This window comes from Corvus moneduloides, chromosome 17, assembly GCF_009650955.1.
Source record: "Corvus moneduloides isolate bCorMon1 chromosome 17, bCorMon1.pri, whole genome shotgun sequence".
Classification (NCBI taxonomy): Eukaryota; Metazoa; Chordata; class Aves; order Passeriformes; family Corvidae; genus Corvus; species Corvus moneduloides.
In genome coordinates, this window is record NC_045492.1 from 3,773,030 (window position 1) to 3,792,889 (window position 19,860).

The following is a 19,860-nucleotide window of genomic DNA, read 5'->3' on the forward strand; positions in this document are numbered from 1 at the left end:
TCATTTTTTGCACTATTTTAACTATTTTTTCAGTAAAGTCAAAATAAACGTCTGGAACATTCAGGGCTCTGGTATAGCTTGAAATTATGGCTGGTTACTGTAGAAAAGAGTGCACTACAGTATAGATTTTTCCACTGCCCTGTTTCAAAATCGGTTAATAATAGCAAGTTGTGAGCCATAAGTGACAGGGTAAATTTTAAGGAAGCAAAGTGTATCCCTTCCCTCTGCTCAGGGGTTGAACCTTTCACATTTAGCACTAAAGCCCCAAATCACTTGAAGTAAAAGCCATTAAGTGTCCAAACAGCTCCACAAGCTGTTGGGGTTTCTGCAGCCCTGCTGTGAAGGGGCAGCACAGTGTGCACTTTATTCCCTTGCAACCAGAGAAATAAAAAACCACAGCAATGGTTTGGGGGCTTTTCCCCTCTGATTCCATTTCTTTGCATTTTATTAACCCATGAGTGCTCAAATTGTGTTAGCAGCCTGCATGAGGACCAGCTATATGCACACTGAGCTTGGTTTATTGACTTTTTACTCCCCCATCTTCCAAATATCTGGCTCTCAATAGGTGGTAACAAACTCCATGCAAGCATTTGGGTAGTCTCTGACATTGGATTATCTCATTGCGTGGTCAAGTTTTTGATACATTTGCCAAATAATCTGAAAATTACCATTAAACTTGCTCTAAGAGGCAGCCACGAGGTTATTAGGGAGAAGAAGGATTTTTGCATTGACAGGAATGTCCTTGTGAGGCTGTATTTTTTTTTTCAAACGGGCAGACACCTGTGCTGTAGCAGTGTGTGAGTGGATTTGTTTGTGTGGGTGCACTAAGCTGTGCTGTAGCACCGTCCCCTGGCCAGAGCAGGGGCTCAGCAATTCCTGCTGTGCCATCGTGGCCAGCAGGTCGAGAGAGGGGATTTTTCTCCTCTCCTCTGCCCTCACGAGACCTCACCTGGAGCACTGAAAGCAGCTCTGGGGTCCTCAGCACAGGAAGGACATGGAGCTGTTGGATCAACTGCAGAGGAGGCCACGGAGATGCTCTGGGGGCTGGAGCCCCTCTGCTCTGGAGCCAGGCTGGGAGAGCTGGGAGTGCTCACCTGGAGAAGGCTCTGGGGTGACCTTATTGTAGCCTTCTACAGTAGTGCCTAAAGGGGCTCCAAGGGAGCTGGAGAGGGACTTGGGACAAGGGCCTGGAGGGACAGGACAAGGAGGAATGGTTTTAACATGAAAGAGGGCAGGGTTAGGTTGGATGTTAGGAAGAAATCCTTCACTGTGAGGGTGGGGAGGCCCTGGCACAGGGTGCCCAGAGAAGCTGTGGCTGCCCCATCCCTGGAAGTGCCCAAGTCCAGTTTGGAGAGGGCTTGGAGCAACCTGGGCTGGTGGAACATGTCCCTGCCCAGGGCAGGGGGTTGGAACTGGATGATCTTTAAGACCTCTTCCAACCCAAACCATTCTGTGATCTCTGGCATCTCCAGTGATCTCTGGTGTAGAAGACCACTGGTGACGAGTCTCCTTTCAATGAGTCACTGCTTCCCCTTGATGCAGAGCACCTTGTTCCAGAGAAATCCTTCTTAAGCTGTTGACATTCATTCTGAACGTATTCCCAGCTTATTGACAGGGAAGCCAGCAGCTGAGCTGATAATAGCAGCCCCCATTCTTGACAGTTTCCAGGCATTTAGATAAAAATCCTGATTGTAAACAGGATTACAGTGGAAATCACTATGAGAGGATTAAATATGGGATCCCCCACAATGCAGCTTGCCCTTGTGGGCTACAGATGAACTACCGTATGAATTCTTCTGTTTGCTTTATACTTTAAAGTTATTCCAGCAAAACCTGCATCTTTGGAACAAATTTGGTGCTGCTCTGACCTCAGGATCCCTTCAGGTCTTCAGCAGTAAAACTTGTCCCAAGCAGATGCCTGCTCCTGGGGAAGGAAGACGTGATGTAATAAGTAAAATAAATTTCCTAAGGAAAGCTGTCCTACTTTCATGGAATGGTCCTAAGAGAAGATAACAAAGCAGAAGGAGAAACAAGAGTTTAGCTGAGTGGGTTTTTATTCGGTGGGTTTCTGTATTGCTTGGGGAAACACATCAGAGAAGGGGATGCCATGGCTGGGCACTGCCCGGGGGTGGCACTGGGATCTCTGCAGCTGCCTGTTGAGTCAGCAGCACTAAAGCACCGGGGTGAAATGTCCTGGGTTTGGGAGCTAGTTTGTGCTTCTCTCTTTTAATCTGTTGTGCTTCTTAGCACACCCTCCAGCTAATCAAGGGGACACAGCTTAAGTCTGTATATTAAAAAATCTTAACATGTGAGGGGACTAATCCACTGATCAGAACAGGGAACAAGATTCAGGATTCAGGGGTGCTTTTCTTAACTCTACCACTTATTCACTCATCGTAATACTTTGGGGTTTTTTATAATGTCTATGCAGTTTTCTTTCCTCACCTTTAAAACTGAAGGAATGATCCCATCTCAAAGGATTAATGATTCAAGATAGGATTTTTAAAGCCAGCTTGAAGATTGTCCGATTCCCATTAAATTGGAACAGAAAAAGAGTGCACAAATATTTAAGCAGTTTTGGTCATTCTGGTCATAACACTGGGAAGTATTTTGATATTTTGTTTGAGAAATGTGAATATAATGTTGCCATCACTACCAAAAGCAGTAGCTGGTGCATAATGAGCATGTTTCTTTGTTCTGCTGCAGCACCGTCCATGCCGGAGTACGACACGGACTCTCCCCTCAACGAGACTGACACCACCATCACTGTCATGCTGAAGCCTGCTCAGTCCCGGGGAGCACCTGTCAGGTAGGTGTTTTGTCTTTTCTTTTCACACTTCCCCCCTTCTCCTTCCTCCCCAGGCTTCCCTCACTCCTCTCTCATTCTCCTCTGATAATGGAGCTGCTGAAAGCAAGTGCTGACTAAAAGGCCAGCTCAGCTGTTGATTCTGCCTTTCATAGTCTCCTTTCATGAATGCTTCAGCCTCCTTGCCTCCCGCTGTTAACCTCCAGGAAGGATTGCTGCTGGCACTCTTGGGATTATTACCCTCCCAGCATCACTTCAAATGCCTCTGCAGTGCTGGAGTGCAGCGGGATGTGGAGCTGGGTACTGAGAATCCCCACGTGAGAGTGGAGGAGGCTCCAGGGCTCCATCCTGCCCTCTCTTCCATGGTGACCAAGGCCTGCTGGTAACTCTTGCAGGAATGCCTGCAGTGTGCTTAATGCTTGTGGGTGTTTCTGCTCAGTTTCTGGATTTAACACTTCTCCAGCTGTGCTGCTGGGCTGGCTGTGCAGTGAGGCAGTAATTTAGTCCAGGAAAAAGGAATACTGGTTTAGCGAGGCTTTGCTAACGTAGACGAGCAGGTCCTGCTGCAGAGTAGAGGATTTACAGAAACACAGAATCATTAAGGTTGGAAAAGACCTCCAAGACCTTCAAGTCCAGCCTTTTACCACTCACCACCTTGTCAACCAGCCCAGAGCACTGAGTGCCATCTTCAGTAATTTCTTGGAACACCTCCAGGGATGGTGACCCCACCACTTCTGTGGGCACCCCCTTCCGATGCCTGACCACCCTTCCTGTGAAGAAATTCCTCCTGACGTCCAACCTGAACCTCCCCTGGCACAGCTTGAGGCCATTTCTTCTTGTCCTGTCCCTTGTTCCCTTGGAGCAGAGCCCAACCCTGACTTGGCTGCCCCCTCCTGTCAGGGAGTTTCAGAGAGCCAGAAGGTCCCCCTGAGCCTCTTTTTCTCCAGGTTAAACAACTCCAGCGGCTCCTCACATGACTGGCTCTCCAGCCCCTTCCCCAGCTCCATTCCCTTCTCTGGACACACTCCAGCCCCTCAAAGTCTTTCTTGCAGTGAGGGGCCAGAACGGGACACAGGACTCAAGGTGCGACCTCACCAGCACCAAGTACAGGGGTGCCATCCCTTCCCTGGTCATTGAGGGGCAGGGAGCTGCCCAGGCACGCACGGAATAGCAACATTGCTGCCTCTCTGAGCTGGGTCCTGCTCTGAACGCTGAGATGCTGATGTGGGATACTCACCTGCGGGTTGCTCCCTGACTTAGAGTTCTCTCATCACTCTGTTCCACCTCAGGGAATTTATGTTTGGTGCAAGGCACCAGCACAGATGAACAAATTTCCCTTCTGAGCCCACACTGCCTCATCTGCTGCTGGCAGAAGTGCCAGCTGCTCCTTCATCCTGCCACTCATCCTGCCAGGCTCCTCTGCTGACAGCAGCAATTGGAGTCACTCACAAAAACAGTGGGTCCTGCCTTGTAGAGGGGTCCAGCAGGTATCCATTACCTCCCTGTGGGATCTTCAAGCTTCTTCCTCCAGTTTTCACAAGAGACTCTTCAAGTTTTTCCCATGGGTGTTATCTTAAATACACCACAGTTCCTTCTTTCATAATGCTTGGGTTTCTGTGTCCCACTGACAGGTTCTTACTGCTTTTGAAGGATGCCCACTAAGTATTCAAGAACAAATTGCTCCAGATGCAAACTACTGGATTTAATTAAAGATCCTGTGTCAGCTGGTGGTCCCCCAACTGTGTTGTGGCTTGGCCCCAAATTACATTGACAGGCTCAAACAAACAACAAAAAAAAAAATCTGGTTTTTTAAGACTAAGCACCATCCCTTTTCTAGTGTTTCTGAGTAATGTGTCTCAAAGTTTGCCTTTCAATCTCTGGTACTCCATATGAGCAGATTTAGGAGCCTGTTTCCTGAGTCCTTTAGGGATGTTTTTCTGCTGGAAAAGAGCAGTAAAATCACACAGCTTTGTTTTGTTTTATTTCTTCGTATGGGGGAACATTCCTGTATCTCATTTTACCACCTGCTGTCTTAGCAGTGTTGCTATTTTGTCTTTTTATTGAAAAGTCTTGTGATTTTTCTCAAAGTCAATTTACTGCACTTTAACTGCATTCAGTGAATAATGCCTTTTCCAGCAAATGCATCTGTACATAAAATTGGTAGAGATTTTTTGTAAATTTTCGTTCTGATTTCTCTAATTGCATTGTAGCCTATTACACACGTTTGCAGAGAGTGCATGCCACATCTAAGTGATAAAATTATTTCCTATAATGAGTCCATTTCATTGACTTACAGATGTGTGCATGAAAAACAGAAGGGCAGGGGTAGTAAGGGGGAGGGAGTCTTGGGGAGAGTTTTAGCTATTTATTAACTCTGACAGGCTCAGAATGTGGGAATACCTTCTTCTGGATAACCATCCAGACTGTTCTTAGGCTAACCTTAATACACCCAATTATTTCAAGCTTCAATTTTCCCAACCTCTTCCCTTTTCTTTCAGTCTGTTCTGCACACTGCCCAATTTGTGAAATTCACTCAAAATACCATTTCCAGAAGCAGGTCCCATTCCCTCAGAGGGAGATCAAAAGAATAACACATGAATAACATATTGTGAGCTGCTTGTGGCACCCTTAACACACAAGAATGAGGTGGTTTTTCCTCCTCAGTGTGTTTTATTCATTCAGCTGAGATCAAATGTATCCTCTTTGCTGTTGTCTGGTGAGGTGTTCTACCTTTTGGTTGTGTGGGGTGTATTTGTCTGTTATTAATTCCTTCTTAGTGTGATGCCATGCTCTGTCCAGGTGCTGAAGGCGTTGAGGCAAGCAGAGATTTGAGACAAAGGACTGAGCACAGCAGTGAGATGGTGCAGAGGATCCTGTACAATGTAAATCCTGGTGGGGTGCCTTCTCCTGGCCTCCCTGGTGGATGTGACCATGCTTTCCTTGATCCCTTCCCCCTTGCACGCTGACCCTTCATCTCCCAGCCTGCCTCAGATGGCGCTGAAGCAGCTCCTGAAAGGAATCTGAAGTAGATCTTCCTCACACCTTCTTACAAAAACTCTGCTGTTCAGAGCTTTCTCTGGGCAGCAGTAGGTTGACCCCTTATCCCACCAACCTGACAATTTCTGCTCTGCAATTCTCCAGTTTTTATTGTAGTCCTTCCAAACTGTGAAGATGAAAAACAATGAATAGGCAGTAATTATTCTACTATTTCCTCTTCTGTTCAGGGGATGGGGAGTTGGAGAACACGTAGGGGTGTGACTGTAAGGTAATCTTTGTACTTGGTCTTGAGGTATTTCATTCTACTCTTGCACAGAGGTGGAGCATGGGCTGCAAGAACATCTTCGGAGTAATACCAAAGGATATTTAAGATAAGATTAATTGTATTTTCATTCATCTGAAATGCAGGTACACCAAATCCAAAGTCACCTTCAGCATTAAGACCCTTCTGATGTTCCCCAGCGCTGATGATAAATAATTTAAGTGTGGCTGTTTATAAAAGTAACAGTCATTAACTCGGCGTTGTTAACGATCTATAGATAACAATGAGGATGCTTTCATGCGATCTAATAGGATTAATATAAACTTAGATATTTTTTGATCTATTTTGTCCTATTGCCAAAAGAAAGGTGAAGCCTCAGCAAGCAGAAATATTCTCCCTTGTGGCACAGGTGTTTCATTTTTGCTGTTATTTTTCGTGGTATAACCTGCAGAGTTTGACTCCACACTGCCCTTTAAAAATAACTTTTAGGTGTTCTTATATCAATCTAAACCCTGTGAATGGTGCTATGATTGATTTGCTGGAGGCTGACATTCATCTATAATACATTCACAAGAGGAAGGAAGAATGCAAGTGTTCTCAATCTTTACTCCTCAACTCTTTCCTGAAAAGCTCCAGTGTGATTTTGAGGATATTTCTGCCTTTGAATCTGTTACTGTCAAGAGGGCTGAGTTAGTCCTTCATAGATTATTCACATATGACATCTTTAGACCTCTGTTTGAGAATTTATATCCCACTCTCAGCTTGGAAATACCGCTGTGAGGGGTTTTGCCTGCAGGACATGTCCAGTGGGCTGGATTTTGTGTGTTGGATGTTTGAAAGTCCATCTGCTTTATTAGCACGCAGTTGGTTCTATCAATCTACCTATGCTACTGTTATAGAGCAAATCAAATTTCCAGAGCATATTTGAGTTCTGAGGATTTCAGAGTTTAGATAAATGCTCCCCTTAGGTGTGATTGCCTTGTCAATACCCTGCTCTGCGTGGGGGAGCTGTAGGACACTGCAGAAGGACATTCGAGAAGAGCCTGCAATTATTTTGGGGTGGGGTTCAGGAAATACAAAACTTTTCTGTTGGAGAAATATGGATTTAGTCTCTCTCTCTTCCTGCAGTTCTCAGAGGTGTGTCAGTAAATAATCTGTGATATTCTTTTGTGTGCTGCCAGCACACAGGTACAGATGGGTCAGTTTATTATCGCACATCTTAAAGGAAATAAGGAAATCTGAATAAGAGAAGAGAGTTTAAATATTTAAAATATATTAAGAAGTACTGAGCAAAGGTGAAATTAATATTTTCATAGCAACAGCCAGCCAGAAGGAGAAATTAATTTCTATAGACCAAGCCCCATGTTACACTTGAGTATTATTATTTGATTCTTGATCTTCCAAGCATGAAATAAAGGCAATTTTGTTCTACATGATGCTAAAAAAATTAAGAGAAAACAGCTGTAGTGTTATTTAACAGAACACCTAAGAATAGTGGGGTTTTTTTTTTTCTTGTTTTATGCTCAAGCTATTCTCCCAGGAAAAAATTCTGTAGGATGTATCTGTGCACTTAATCCTATATGCAATAATGAGTAAAACTTTCCTGGGAGGAAGGGCCATGGTGTTGCTTCCATTTTATGTTGGAGAAATGAAAGTAGCCGAAACTTGCCTTTCTATCTGCAACAGAGTAAAAATGGAGAAAATTTGGAGCCACAGGCCAGAAATTAAATCTCCAGGTAATTCTTTATTTTCTGTGATGTTGGGCATTATCTGTCCATCCTGAGCTTGCCTTTCCTGCATCCCTCCCCTGGCATCCTTAGTCTGATTTTGCCTTTACTGCACAGTAGTTCTTACAAAGGAGTGGTTTGCAAGCCCAATGACCTTGATTCTGTGGTGGAGAAACTATAAATTCACAGTATTTGCTGGTGCTTTTGTTTTGTTTTGCCGATGGTGACTTCGGTGTGTAGATTGCTAGAGAGGGAGCATTGCTGCTCAGATCTCTGCTTTGCAGCTTCTTAGTGGCATCACATGAGCCTGCCTCAGGCATTTATGCTGATAATTAATTCATTAATGCCAGAAAAGGGTGGCAATTTCTTGTTCTCAAAACTCCCACGCAGTGTACCTTGTACGTGGAAATACAAACTGGAGTGAAGGAGCAAAGGAGCAGCAAAACAATAAAAAGGGTGCTAAGGGTGAAATTATCATGCCCTTGGTAATTCAGAAAGTTAGATTCCCTTGATAGGCACGTTCTTAGTACTTGGAAAAGGAAATTTCTGCTCTGCTTTTTCTAAGCTCATATTTAAATGTCTGCATCACGTGAGTTGGTTGATTGAATACAGGGCAAGCAGCCGTCACTTTAGATCTTTTAATTTTGTAGTATTTAATGAGAAATGAGATTATCAATCTAGGCTTCTGATATTATAAGACTAATTATCTGTATTAATTAACATCTCCTATAATATACCTCAGGGATATTGTTCTGAAATAATTCAAGCTGAGTTTCTCCCTCCTGACATTCTGCCTTCAATTTAGCTAAGAGTTTGAAGGTAAATGAAGTTTCTTCTTAGAGATAAACCAGATCTACATTTTCTTTAACAGTGTGTGAATGTGAGAGAAGGAAAATGAGAATTTGGGTGAAAGGCATCGTGTACTTGAAATTATTATTAATATTAGAGGTGCTTTGCCTATTGTATGAGGAGAAAAGCAAAATGGAGATACAGGTATGTAAAGTACAACCAAGAGTATCAGGAAGGAATATTTAGTCTTTTATGCAACATGGCAGAATTAGTTGAATAGGGGTTTAAAGGTTTTGTTTAGTTCCCCTGAAGAGTCAGGTGTTAGCCCCAAAAAGTGAGGCTAAAGGGCATTTTGGGTCAATTTTCTCATCTGGTACAGGAAATGCATTTTCCTACTGGATCAGCACACTGTCCAGTTGAGACTCAGTCCCCTAAAGGGTCACAAATCTGCCTTTTGCCATCTATCAGAGCCACAGCCATTTTCAGAGCCTCAGTGACCTGCTGTATCTTTGACCATTCCACAGGGAGCTTTGGCAGGGGACAGGAATGGGAGAGGAAAGGCATAAAATTGGTGTCTATTTGAATGGTAATATTTTAACAATCAAATTACATGTGGAGCCAATTCTTCGGTGTCAAGCAGCATTTTATTAGTGCCACAGGGAGGCTTCTGCTAACACTTTGTAGTGTTATGAAGACCCGAGGATAGTGAGTAGGGGAAAGGAGGGTTTTTGCATAAATCTTTTATGCTGACTATGTAAACTGTCAGATTTAATTCCAGCAACCAACAGGTTAATGAATTCTGAGCTTTAAGCTGAGATTCACAAATTGATGGCCATTTCCTCACATCAACCTGTCAGCCAGTTAGATGAGGGGACAGGAGAAAATACCCACGGTTGCCAGTTTGAGGGTTTCTTTTCCCAACACATCTCTTTGCTTCACAGCTCTCAGAGCCACTGTGCTCCTTCCCTGTTGTCACAGAATGAAAGGGTAATCACAAACAACATGAAAGATTTTAAAAATCAGAAACTCTGACTTCCAGGAGATGCAGTGCCAAGCCCGTGAGAGCTTTTGGATCAGACCCTTTGATGGAATGAACTGAGCTGGGCCACAGCTGCTCAGGAGTGGGACCTTGGCTTTTTTGAAGGATCACCAAGGATGATTTACTTAATTGAAGCAGCTCCTTAAGGCACTTAAAATGAGAAGGGATGAGTCTGAGCACAAGTCCCTGGCAGTTGTCCACCCCTCAGGAGCAGTGGCCAGGCTCTTCTGGGCCCTTCTCTGCTGCACGTGGCAGGAGATGTTTACAGAAGCAGGTGCCCCTCGATGTGTCTATAATAACACAAAAACACAATAAAAGGCAAGATGAGCAAGCTCTGCTTTGCTGTTGCAGACTAAGGCATTTCAGGATTTAATTATACTACAGGTATATAAATTCCGGAAACATGTTAATGCTCCCGTGATTAAAATTATAGAGCGCCTAATTGAAAAAGCATAAACTGAATTGAAGAATTCCTAATTATAGTTTGCTTTGAGGTGTTAATTTCCTCCATAATGAATGCATAATTTCTTGGAACTAGAAAATGGGGTTGCTTCACCAGCGCGTGGGATGCAGATGGAATGATGGGATTATCTTAAATGCGGCCAGACAATTCTCAGGAATAAACCTCTGCAGCCATGATGCTCCTCTGCCTTCCCATAATTTCAGCTTTCCTTGCACAGTGGTTTTCCAAAGCAAAAGGCAGAGAGCTAGGAATGGTGAAGGATTTGCTTGCAGTGCAAAAGGAAGGGGAAGCAGGACGGGTGTAATTCAAAGTAGTCATGATGCAAAAGGTGAGGAGAGAGGCAGAATGAGGAGTATTTCTAGTGGGAAAGTCAAACAGTAAAAGAGGAGGAAATGCTGGCAACCCTTGTAGTCTGCCTTGAAAGATCCCTAAGGAAGTGCAGGAGCTGATGATGCAGATTGAGGGCTTTTTTTCTGTCAAAGGATACAGCCTACGTGTAATGTTTTCTCTTCTGTAAAAAATACTCTTAGTTTTGAAGGCAGCTGGTGAACTGCAGGATTGTCAGACACAATCTCCTAGTGTTTAAATCTGTCCCATTCCCACTGTGGTGGGGGTGGGAGGTGTTTATGGAAGGATTGCTGCAGAGGAGTTCTTATCCTTGGGACTTTCCCACTCCCCTTCCTCTGTCCTCAATTTCCCTTCATTCTGGGGCAGGAGATGTTGTAGTGAAGGCACCATTTCAGATCTCTCCCTGGTGTCAGACGCATGAAAACTTTGCTCTTTCTGAAAAGCAAAACGTGCAGAAAAGGTGGAGAGAAGCTGGTGGATACTCCTGCAGCTTCAGGTGCTGAAAATCTGTGGTAGCCTTCCCCAGGAGAGCTCATCATCATTGCACATTGACCAGAGGACTGCACGGGCCTTGTTGAGTAATGAATTTTATCAGAAGGTTGTAAACAGAGCAAGTTCCCTCTTTTTTTTCTAGTGTTTTTCTTAGCCTTTTAATTTAAAAAATATCCAAACAGACATGACACCAATAAAAGTATTTTTCTAGTGTTTTCTAGTGCTCTCTCTTAAGAAAGACAGCAGATTCTTCTGTGTGGGTTTTCCCTGAAAAGTCTGGTAGCTGCAGTTGTGGAAAAGGCAGAGGAAGCTTTGAATTCCCAACTAGATTATTTCTGCATCCAAATGAACCTAGTGTGATGGAAGCCATTGGAAAAACCCAAATGAATTCTGACTGAGAATATGTGCAAATATCCCCATCCTCTTGTTCAAGCTGCTGCTTTTATGAAGGACATGGCAGAAGGTTCTGGACAGTCCCAGTAAGTGCGTGCCATGGTCTCTCCTTGCTCTCCAGGTTGTTCAAGAACCACTTTGGCTCTTCTTGTCCTTGAAACATCCTCCTGGTCTTAAACCAGCACTCGCTGAGGATGACAGGACCTCAGTCAGCGATGCCTGTTTAATACAAAGCAACATTAACAAAACAGAGGTTGGGTTTGGCGTGGTTTTTTTGTAGATGAAACAGATGGCAGGTGGCTCGGGAGGGGAGAAACACCTCCAAAGCCGCTCACATCAGCTCCTGTTGCAGCGAAAGCTGTATCTGTCTGCACTCATTATCTTTAATCTGCCAGCAGAAAATAGCACAGAACTGGAGAGAGGGACAGGGCCAGTTCCACTGGGGAGCAGCAGCTATTGTGGCTAATCTGGGTTGCAAGCCAGGCCAAGCTTATGGAGATGGTCGAGATAATGGAACACAGAGCTTTGAAATGCCCTCTGGTTCTTTGCTTTTTAATTGCTTACTTCCCAGAAGATTAAATAGAGAATTTAAAGCATTTAAGAGAGTACCAGTAATACGACATATGTACAAGTAAACAGATGCAGGAGCAGTGTTCTGGTGGGCAGGGGATGGTCATTCTGTGAGTATGAATTGCATCTTTGATGAGGCCAAATGATACAGCTGAGGAAAATGGCCTTTTAAGTACACAAATCCTTCTTTATGGTCAGTGAATACAGTTGTATTTTGGACAACTCCTTAGGTTTTGTGCGTGTCCACGTTTCTGTTTGCTGTGGACAGGTGCTGTGGTGATGGTCAGAGTTGCTCAGAGCTATATGGGAATATTTGGATTTTTGGATACCTTTCCATGAGTGTCGTGGCCTCTTCAGTCAGAGAAGAGTCATGGTGGGTGGAACATTACGAGGTTGGAAACACTGGTTTTAATAGATGTATTTATGTAGGTACACACATAGGTGCACGCAGGGGTGTTTAGATGTGCTCATACAGAATCATGGAATGGTGGTTTGGGCTGAAGGGACCTTAAAGTTCCCTCATTTCCAACCCCCTGCCATGGGCAGGGACACCTTCCACTAGACCAGGTTGCTCAGAGCTCCATTATTTAAACCATCACTATTGGCACAATGTTGTTACTGGTGTTTATGGTTCTGTTCCCATCTTTTTTGTGCTGCAATTTTAAGACAGAGCCAGTCTCCAAGCACCTCTTACTCAGCACTGTCTGCTCCTCTTCCATTGCTGCAGGTCCCATCTCTAGTGATGCCCAGAAGTCACATTTTTCTCCTCTTTTTCCCGATTTGAAAGATTTGGTAGGAGTAGCATGTGTTCGGGCTGGGTGCTCCAGACTCCTTTAGACAGGACATATTGGCTGGTGGGTGGATGGAGGAATATTGGACAAGAAAGTGTGGATTTGTTTACATACAACTGATACTGTGAAATCAGGCAGAGTCACATGCCCCATGCCACTGTTTATGTATCTGCAACAGTGGGATAATTATTATTGTACCTGAGGGGTCTGTCAGGATGAAAACTAGGAAGGTCATGGAACATTTGACATTACATTGTCAGTTCTTCTACAAAAAAACCCCACCTAAGCACCACCAAAAACCCAAAACCCCCAAGTGACTCACAAACAAACAAACACACCCCTATACACACCTTCCAATAGAGTTTTCATTTTTTCAGCTCTGGGAGTTGTAGGTGCTGCTGCAGTGAGACTGCAAAGGAATGTCAGACAAAGTATCCTGGCCACAGACAGCGTTTGTTAGATTGGCACTGGCAGGGTGCTTTTCTGCAAATACAAACATTTTGTTTGGGTTTGCTGGTTTTTTTCAGGCTTGACACAGTGCACAGTTCCTGAAATAGATGCCACTGCCTGTCCCACAGGCAGCTCATCACAGCTCCTGCTGCTGGCTGGGGACAACACAGGCCCGTGTCTCTCTCCTATGCAGGGACCATGCAGTCATTAAACTTCCTCACTTTTTCTAGAGGCCATTTCAATCACGAGGGAAATTTAACAAAGCTTGAAATTTTAGTGATAAAAGAATGTGCATGTGAAAAGCCTGACTCCAAATGGTTTTATCCAAGTGTGAAATCGCTACCTTTTGTTTCATGAATTTCAGGGTCTGACATGCCCTGGTAGTAAATCTGGAGCACTGAGCTGAATATGAGAGTGGAAGAAAATGTGAAGAGACTCTTTTCCCAGCCTTCTTGATTATTAAATGGATTTCATTATTATTGGCTCCATCTCAGCAGGTTTTTTTCATAGCAATGGCAGTAATTACCATCTCTTCTTCCTATGCCATTTTTTACAAATTTGGCTGAATTTGAATATTTTCTTTGGTATTCTTCAACTTCAGTGAATGTAGTAGAAGAGTTGTTTAATTTAAATGACTGTTAAAAGAACACGCAAAAATAACTTCAAAATGAAGGCTCTGGTGTGAATAACTTTGCAATATGAGAGACTATTTCCTCAAGTAGCATCACTATTACCAGCTTTATTTTTGTGAATGCTTTGCAGATGCGAGCAAGCTGATTGATGACAGTGCAGCCCAATATTCATAATGGGCTACTTTTTAAGTCTTTGAAATAGCCAAGCATATTCCAGAAGATGACACTGTAGAACAATCTCTTTTTTTCCCCTATTTTCTGCATGAAACTGTTTATTGAAAGCAAACCTTCACTTCAGCAGGTTGTATTCTGCATGGAGCTGTTCCAGAGTGCAGTGGAAACAGTAGCAATCTTTAATTGATTTTAATGTGTTTAGAATCAGTTCTTAAATAGACAGAAAATTGCAGAACAGAGCACTGGGTCCTGTCAGTGCGTCCTAGGTGGCTGTGAAACGCAGTTCATTATGTTTTGTAGATTAGTTTCAGAGCTTCTGATTAAAAATGCTTTTGGAGGTACTGAGGGTGACATTTTAGAATATGTGAAGGCAGTAACTCAATTCTAGGAATATATTGGCACCTGTTTGCACCCAGAAAACTTTGTGCACTTGGAAACTGTCTGTGGAGCCAACTTTTGGGTGCCTGAACGTTTGCAGGAGGTGCCTGGTCAGGAGCTATTCACCCTTGGAGCCCAAGGAAAGCAGTGCTGCAGTGGGTGCTCAGAGCAGTGAGTCTCAGCATCAGCCTTTTAGGGCAGCTGTCCCTTTAGTTCTTGTACATTTTAGGAGAATGTAGGCTATATAAAGCTTTTTAGGCTTGGTTTGGGTTGAATGTTTTACAAAATCCCCTGTGTGCAGGTTCATGGTGGGGCTGCAGGCACACCATGAGAAGGATCTTGCTCACAGTTTAATGTCACAATCTTTTAGGATAAACTATATAGAGTACTGATATATGGAGTACCTTTCTTTAAATTTCCCATTATTTTATTTATTATTATCTCTGTGGCAGAATTCAGGCTTTTATCTCGGTATCTTTAAGAGGGGGAAATAAAGATGTTGATGCTATTCTTCTGTCTCAGCGTGCATCACTGAAGGCAGCTTGGCCATAAAACAAGCATCTGCACATCCAATGGCTAATCTGAATTCTAAATGTGGGTGTCAGGCAACACATCAAACCCTCTCCCATTCCAGTATCCTGGGAGATGGCTCCATACTGTCAGAATAAATGTGATGAACCTTCATGGATGTACACAGATATACTTACATTGGCTCAACCAAATTTAACAGGATCATAAGTTACATGGAATAATCAAATGATAAAAAAAGCTGCTGCTCAGTATCTGTAGATGGATAAAGGAAAAGAAGCTGAAGTGGTTGTTGGTCCCTCTACTTATTGTACCTCTGTCCCTGTTCATGTGCTGCCAACGCCTTGTCTTTACCTCTGTGCAGCACTGACCCCTGTGGATGGATCAGACAGGATTTGGGGTTTATTTTCATGGGTTTTCATAGCCTTTTTGGAAGAGTTGGACCTGTTCCTTCCATAGAATATGTGCAGGAGTGGAAATTCAACGTCCAGCTCCATGTCAGCTGCTACATCCCACATGGGGAGGTGCAAATCTTTTCTATCCTTCCTTCATTTGCTCCTTTTTGTCCTTGATTCTTTGAATTAAAATAGCCACTAACAAGGAAACCACTACTTTCTTATTTCCTGTAGCCTATCAAACAGTTTTTCTGAAAGGAATGTGTTCATTTGAGCTAGAAGTGGGAAGTTCCTGTTCTCTGTAGGATGAACAACAAAACCTGCTCGCAGTAGTCTGCTAAAAAAATGCACTACAAGATCAAACTGTACTAATTGCCACTTATTTTTGGTCCCTGGGAGAAAATAATATTAGAAATAATATACGGCTGATAATAAATTTATGTGTTAAGTGAAAATATATTAAATCTTTATATGATGTGGAGGAAAGTTTAATAACGAGATTGGTCCAGAGGGAGTACTCAGCTGCTGAAACATTGTTTCTTTTAAGCTTTAATAATTCAGGCGAATGGATCACTGTAGGGTTACAAAGAAATTATATTCCTTTTCCTGCCCCATCAGTATCAAGGGTATAGTGAAGGTTTCACCTTGTTGATGTGTCAGGATACCGAAATGCCCAGGCCAGACGCTGGATGCTTTATGGAGAGCTCTGACTCGGCTTTTCCTCCCCACATTCCTGCACATCCTACATTCAGAATTTGACGCTGATCTAAATACTTAATTTGTGGGCAAGTGTTGCCTCAGTCCATCCTCAAAAAGAAATCAAGAGCAGGGAAAGGAGAAGCCTGAGGCGAGCAGAGAGATCTCCATCACAGAAATGGGCTGTGATTTAGAACGTTGATTTTTTTCACGCTGAATAGGGAACTCACCATTTAAAAAATTACCTTGTAGATGGTGATAAGGGCACCTTTTGTTCCTCTGCAGACAACATTTGTGCTGTGGCCCATTATGGTGGGTGCTTTTATCAGTGATTTACAGCTGAGCTGTCAAAAACTTAAAAAGCTTCTATTAAATTGATGTGGATTTATCTATATAAGACCTTCGAAATTTATAAAGGAACCCAGTTTTGGCCTCCTTTTCTAATCAGAGTGTACAGCTGCACACAGGGCAGTCAGCTCTCCAGCCTTCTAGGAGGTCAGGCATTTGTTTTGTGGCCCAGATTTGAGAATCCCTCGAGAGCTCTCTGGAGAGCAGAGCCTGTGGATGTTTGGAAAGCAGTCCCCTGGTGTTTTGTACGGGGACAGCAGCATTATTTGGCTGCACAAAGCCGGGCTGGGGTGGCACTGGGAGCACAAACCCCCTGCTACTACTGCCCTGCAGCACATACATGTGTGGGTTTGACTGCAGTGTTTCCAAATGTGTCCTGACATTAAAAACTGGAATGCAGGAGTTAGTGTGGCTGTGTCATCTTTCATTTCACTGGCACTGAAGTTGTTATCTCATGTAGGAGTTTGAACGCTCTGTTTTTGTTGTCTCTTTTAATATCATTTCTATGTATGACACTGACACTTGTCTCCAGCTGGGCGTTTGCAGCAAGGTATTGATTCCTGCCAGGAAAGCCATGTTAGCTGATACTGGCTGGGAGCAGCAGCTTTGAAGCCTGAGTTGGGGAGAGCCCCAGGAGATCCACGTTACTGCCTGCCTGGTAGCTGGAATAAGAGCTATTAGAAGAGTTTGGAGATCTCCTCCCTTATTTCCATTGCTCACTTGCTTTTTTCATCCTTCCCTCCAGCACCACTTTTTGGAGTACTACTCCTTCTTTCCCTTGGCTGTAATGGTGTTACAAAATTGTCAGGGATAGCAAACTGCAAAGGGTAGACCCTGCTCAGCCCTGACCCAGAGATGTGAGTGCAGCTGAAGGGCTCTTTCAGGGCAAAAGGGCAGATCCTACTCACCAAGTTTATCCTGAGTCAGTGACCAACCACGATCTTGGGGACTGTAGTGTATCCCCTCAAGTTTCCATCTTCTGGAAGCAAAGTTGGATTAGTTTTACTCTTTGAGAAATGTTGTAGTAATGCAGATGGCTTGCTAAACTTTAGGGTGGGTAATTGGACATTTTCTGCTCAGAATTCCCACAGCAATTCCATTTGGGTGTCGGATTGGTGGGGTTTTGCTCCAAGTTGTTCCACACCTCAATGCAGGTGTGGAAGCACTTGCTGTGCTTTGCAGCACTTCGCTGGTTAATGCAGAGAAGTTGGTCTCTGAAAATGACCTAAAGGCAGGCAGGGAAATTCTGCTCCTAGGTGTAAACAAAACAGGAGGAGAAAAGCATAACTCAAAAAAACCCCCCAAAAACAGTGATAGGAAAAAATAAAAAGAGTCTGTAGCACTCTGTGTCCTTGCTGGGGTGAACTGGGAATCCTGCCCTTCTGGAGGGTCTAGATGGATCAAGATACTGGGATCAAAACAGAAAGTGAGACTCGGAGTAACCATTTGAAAAGGGAACCAGACCTCAGAGTGATAATCTTCAGCCCAAAGTAAGCTTTGGACTCAGACACGCTCTTGGCTGCTTGACCACTTCCTTTGAGAGTGGCCTCTTGACCAGTACCAGGCTCAGAGAAGAGAGTGAGGCTGAAGGACCCCAAGCCAAGCAGGCAAAGCAAAGCCGAGGGTGCTGTGTCAGTCAGTGTGAGCTGGGGTATAAAGCAGAAAAATAAAGCAGAAAAATGCCAGGAGAGCAGTCAGTGCCCCACCCTAAGAGGAGTTTTTTTTAGGCAGAGGGAGCAATGAGAGCAGTGCTAGCTCAGATACCTGTTCCAAGGAAAAGGAGGAAGGGTTTGAGCAGGAGATGAAGAGGATTTTAACTTGAACACAAATGGGACAATTGTTACACCCCAGCTGAATGTTCATGAACATACTGTTGTGCTTCCAGAGGAACCTTGATTAATTTCAAAAGAATAAACATTAAACGTAAATTATCAGGTAACTACAAATGTGAGTTATCCCTGTGAAAGGAAGAAGTATGTTAATAGCTAAGTGGGAAAGAGAAAATGTGAGAGAATAGAGGCAGAAGAGGATCTGTGACTGGGTTCTGTATGTGTCAAAACTCCTGCTCATGATAAAAAAAGTGTCTGTAGTGCTCTAATGATTTGGGAAAGAGTTCAGTTACCTGGCAGTTCATGTCCCTGGGAGCTCCCCTTCTTCAAAGACAGACAGTCCATGGTTTCATGGCTTGCAAGTGGGATAACCAAGAGAATGAGTGTCACTCTCAGGGCTGGGGAGAGAGAATGAGGGAGTTCTTGGTCTCTTTGTAGGATGACAGGAGATTAATATATGTCTATACATAATTTGTGTATGTACCTAAAGGAAACATTTTCTATAAGAAGAAAATGCAAGTGTTTAGGATTGGATGAAACAGAAACCATGCGTTTTGAGGTTAGAAGGCATGGGGCAAATGTCTGTAAAAGTGGCAGCTGCAATTTTGCACACGGCTGACAAACAAAATGACAAACTTTCCCAGCAGTGTAGATTATTATTATTGCCAGAGAGAAGGGTCAGAATACGAATGTACACTCTCAGTAAACAGTGGCCAAACCAGCACGGTAAGAGTTGCTGTCGCTGAGATGAGGAGAGGGTTTGTATTGAAAAGGCTTTTGCTTACAGCTCCCACTACATCCTCAATGACAATACTTAAAGTGTTGCTTGGAAACCTGTTTTTGTCTTTTTGAAATTGTAACATAAATATCAGAGAAGGTCTAAAATATTTTATTAAAGGCTCTGATGAACTGTAGGATGAGGACAGCTTTCCAAAACGCTGATGGGCCATCATTGAAGGCTGCAGTCCATGCAGCTGGTGCTCCTGCTACATTAGCTGATGCCAGTGTAAGCACAGCTTCAGTACTAATTCATAAATTGCTCGTGCTTGTACAGATTAGCTGGGATTGTGTCTAGCAGTGGGAGCCAAATGGTTTCCAAGTGCCTCCCTGACCGCCCCACTGTCAGCAGAGCACGAGCCAGATCCCCACGGGCCCCAGGAACTGGGAATTCAAACAGGAGCTGGGGCTTCTTTCACTCCTCCGTGCTGGAGGTGCCAGAAGCCCGCTTCCCACAGGAGCATTGATAAGCTATTGTTATGCTAGAAATTTCCCAGACCAATCTTTCTGCAACAATGAGCCTGTGAAAGCCGGGACAATGATACACTGTGGGCTGGTCCCAATCTTGGAATCGATCTCCCCTGTCTGCCTGAACAAAGGCCCAGCCTGACACAGACAGGTGAGGGCAGCACATCTGAATAGCCTGACACGAAGTAAAATGACTGCAACCCTATCTTTCTTTGTCAAGTGTGTGAGTGGTGTTAAACAGACAGTAAACCTGCCTGGGCTGTAGCAGCATCGAACTCCAGGGCTTTGTTAGCTGCCTGAGGAGGAAAGAAAAAAAAAACAGACTGCATTTGAATGCCTTTTCAGGCTCTTTGAGCCTGGAATAGTAAGCCAGAAATAACAAGATTGCTATTATATATCATAATGGCCAAAAGCTTAGCAGGAATCCAAAAGGATTACCATTTCATAGAGTCAGAGAGAATATGAGGAGTTGTTGTTTCTTGAAACAAAAGTGGATTGAGAGAGCTGT

General features: G+C 43.8%; 1 protein-coding gene across 9 annotated transcripts in view; it reads left to right on the forward strand.

The window, feature by feature from the left end:
- Positions 1-19,860, forward strand: part of PTPRT (protein tyrosine phosphatase receptor type T) — a 431,612-nt gene that overhangs the window by 311,681 nt on the left and 100,071 nt on the right. For all 9 annotated transcript variants that reach the window (XM_032126644.1, XM_032126648.1, XM_032126650.1 and 6 more), the window contains exon 11: positions 2,707-2,809. In XM_032126644.1, coding sequence (XP_031982535.1) covers positions 2,707-2,809 — 103 coding nt within the window. The remainder of the gene's footprint in view (positions 1-2,706; positions 2,810-19,860) is intronic.